Source organism: Salvelinus sp. IW2-2015, linkage group LG17 (assembly GCF_002910315.2).
Source record: "Salvelinus sp. IW2-2015 linkage group LG17, ASM291031v2, whole genome shotgun sequence".
Lineage (NCBI taxonomy): Eukaryota > Metazoa > Chordata > Actinopteri > Salmoniformes > Salmonidae > Salvelinus > Salvelinus sp. IW2-2015.
In genome coordinates, this window is record NC_036857.1 from 28,937,081 (window position 1) to 28,939,395 (window position 2,315).

Consider the following 2,315-nt stretch of genomic DNA (forward strand, 5'->3'; position numbering starts at 1 on the left):
CCTTCAGACTTGAATGTGTTTGATTTGGGGAGCTGTTTATCTGCCCAGATTGAAACTGCAGGCACGTCGCTGTCACAATCACACATCCTGAGTGGTCTTCGTTATCTCTGATTGTTTCATATCTGCCTGTGTAGCAGTACAATATCTCTGTGGAGTTTGCATGTACGTACTTAAATCTCAGGCTTGAGTGCACATGCATACTGCCTCTAGAGTAGGGATAGCCAGCTGGACCCTCTGTCCTACACGAACTCCAACTACCAATTCTTGTCTGGGGGTTGGTAACTTTAGCCTTTGCATACACTGCTTATCCCCTTCGTGCCGCCTTCATGGTGCTCTCAATCAATACACAATCTCCAGTTGAGCCAGACAAAGCGCTGTTCCAGGAAGGTTACGTACACTCTAATGATGAGTCAGGTGAGGTTATTTCCCGGATCATCGTGGACACTTTTAATCTATCATTATATTTGTCCTGTTACTGATTGTGACGTGTAGTCTTTCTGTAGTCTGACTCGTATTGCCTGCCGCGGCGCCGGTATGATTGACACCTAATGGCGTTCGCTATTCACCTTTAAGATGCGACACTGCCGCTTACTGCCTGTTGGCCCGGTGGCGTCCTTGATCGCTGATATATATCGTAGAAGTGGGCCCTGAGACTCCGCGGGTGTGCTGTCGTTGTGTGTGTGTGTGTGTGTGTGTGTGTGTGTGGTGTGTGTGTGTGTGTGTGTGTTGTGTCGTGTGTGTGCTGTTGTGTGTGTGTTGTGTGGCTGTGTGTGTGTGTGTTGTGTGTGGTTGTTGTTGGGGGGTGTGTGGCGTGTGTGTGTGACATGAATCAGAACACAGAGGGAGTGAGGGCAAGTTAACTGCTTCCCCAGTTTAAAACAAAGCCACTGAGACTGAGTGGAAGGTTGAGGCCGAATGGAGTTGAGGGGAAACAAATACTATTTGAACCCAGGTCTGGCCTCAGAACAGCTTTGTGGTTTTACAGGCTTAAAGAAACTCCTCCAGTGGTGGAGCATTAAGAGGGCCTCATCTACCAGCATTAACAGGACTTTTTCGGCTTCCTATTCAGGCTGAATGCCTGAGGCAACAGAGACCAGCTTCCTGCTGCATCCGCTTACAATATCACAAGATACATCATGAATGTTTGAGTGGGAGACTCAATAACTTCATAGAATTATTATCAAGGCTTATTTGTACTGTCACTGGACTGTGTCGGCTATGCTGGCTYGGTGATAGAGGACGTGTAGAAACAGGAAGGAAGAAGAGGAGAAATATGCTACTAGGGGCATGTTGGATCAGACACTACAGTAAAACCATTTGGGAAGGACGTTTCTGGTTGTAGAGGTTATGCTTGGCTAGAGTCTAGCACCTTTGATTTATTTGGTCATCAAGATACTTTTGTTATAGAAGCACCCTCATCTGTGTTTGAACTTGAAACTCTTACCCCTTTTGGATTTTATTTTCCCTAAGTGCTGGATGAAATGAAAATGGTGGTGTTGATGAGGGTGACGCAGGCCAGGCAGATGGGTAGAGGAGATTCGATCTGAGTTTAAATCTTTCATTATTTCATCTGGCACTCCACACAGGCTAAATCTGAAGCTCTCAAAGTATTTGAAAGAAAACAAACACTATATTAGCCCAGGTCTGTTGGTAAGGAATTCTCCATTAAGTACTGACTATTCAGAGGACTGCCACGTGTCCTCTCCGAGATTAGTAACCTGAAGATGTCACTGTCCATACGTATATTTACGTACCTTTGTTGTGAGCCTCCAGCTGTGAAAGGGAGTTGACGGCTACTTTGCAGAGTGAGCAGTAGAGGAGTTTCTTAGCTTTGTCCTCTTCTGTCTCTGGGCCGGCCGGGGCCCCGGGAGCCACAGGGGCCACTGGACCACCACTCTGGTCTGGGTTGGTGGTGCCGAAATTCAGGGGAGAGTCAGAGGATTGGGGGAGCAGAGGAGGAGGAGTGAGGGTGGGGGAGGTCAGCATGGGACACACAGAGGGGGCAAGGGGGGAGTCGGTGGTGGGAGAGGTGGAGAGGGGAGGCAGGGCCAGCAGAGGTCCCCCATTAAACTGTGACGGCAGAGGGCGCGGTTCGTCTATAAAGAGGAAACACAAAGGGAAATCATTGTCAAATAAAATGCAGTGTTAACAAAACAAAAAATGAGTAAAGCATGTGACTGAAACTATAACGTGTTTACAATAGACTTCGACGATGCTGTTCAAGTGTGTATGAGGTGAAGCAAAGTCAAGTGTTTTCTTTTACCATATAACCAAACACATCCCAACCCAAGCCAGAGGCCACTTCAACTACAACC

At 47.5% G+C, this 2,315-nt stretch overlaps 1 protein-coding gene across 3 annotated transcripts in view; it reads right to left on the reverse strand.

Annotated features, from left to right (window-relative positions):
* The window catches only part of znf385a (zinc finger protein 385A), a 107,252-nt gene that overhangs the window by 4,084 nt on the left and 100,853 nt on the right, over nt 1–2,315 (reverse strand). For all 3 annotated transcript variants that reach the window (XM_070448070.1, XM_070448069.1, XM_024005020.2), the window contains exon 5: nt 1,755–2,096. In XM_070448070.1, coding sequence (XP_070304171.1) covers nt 1,755–2,096 — 342 coding nt within the window. The remainder of the gene's footprint in view (nt 1–1,754; nt 2,097–2,315) is intronic.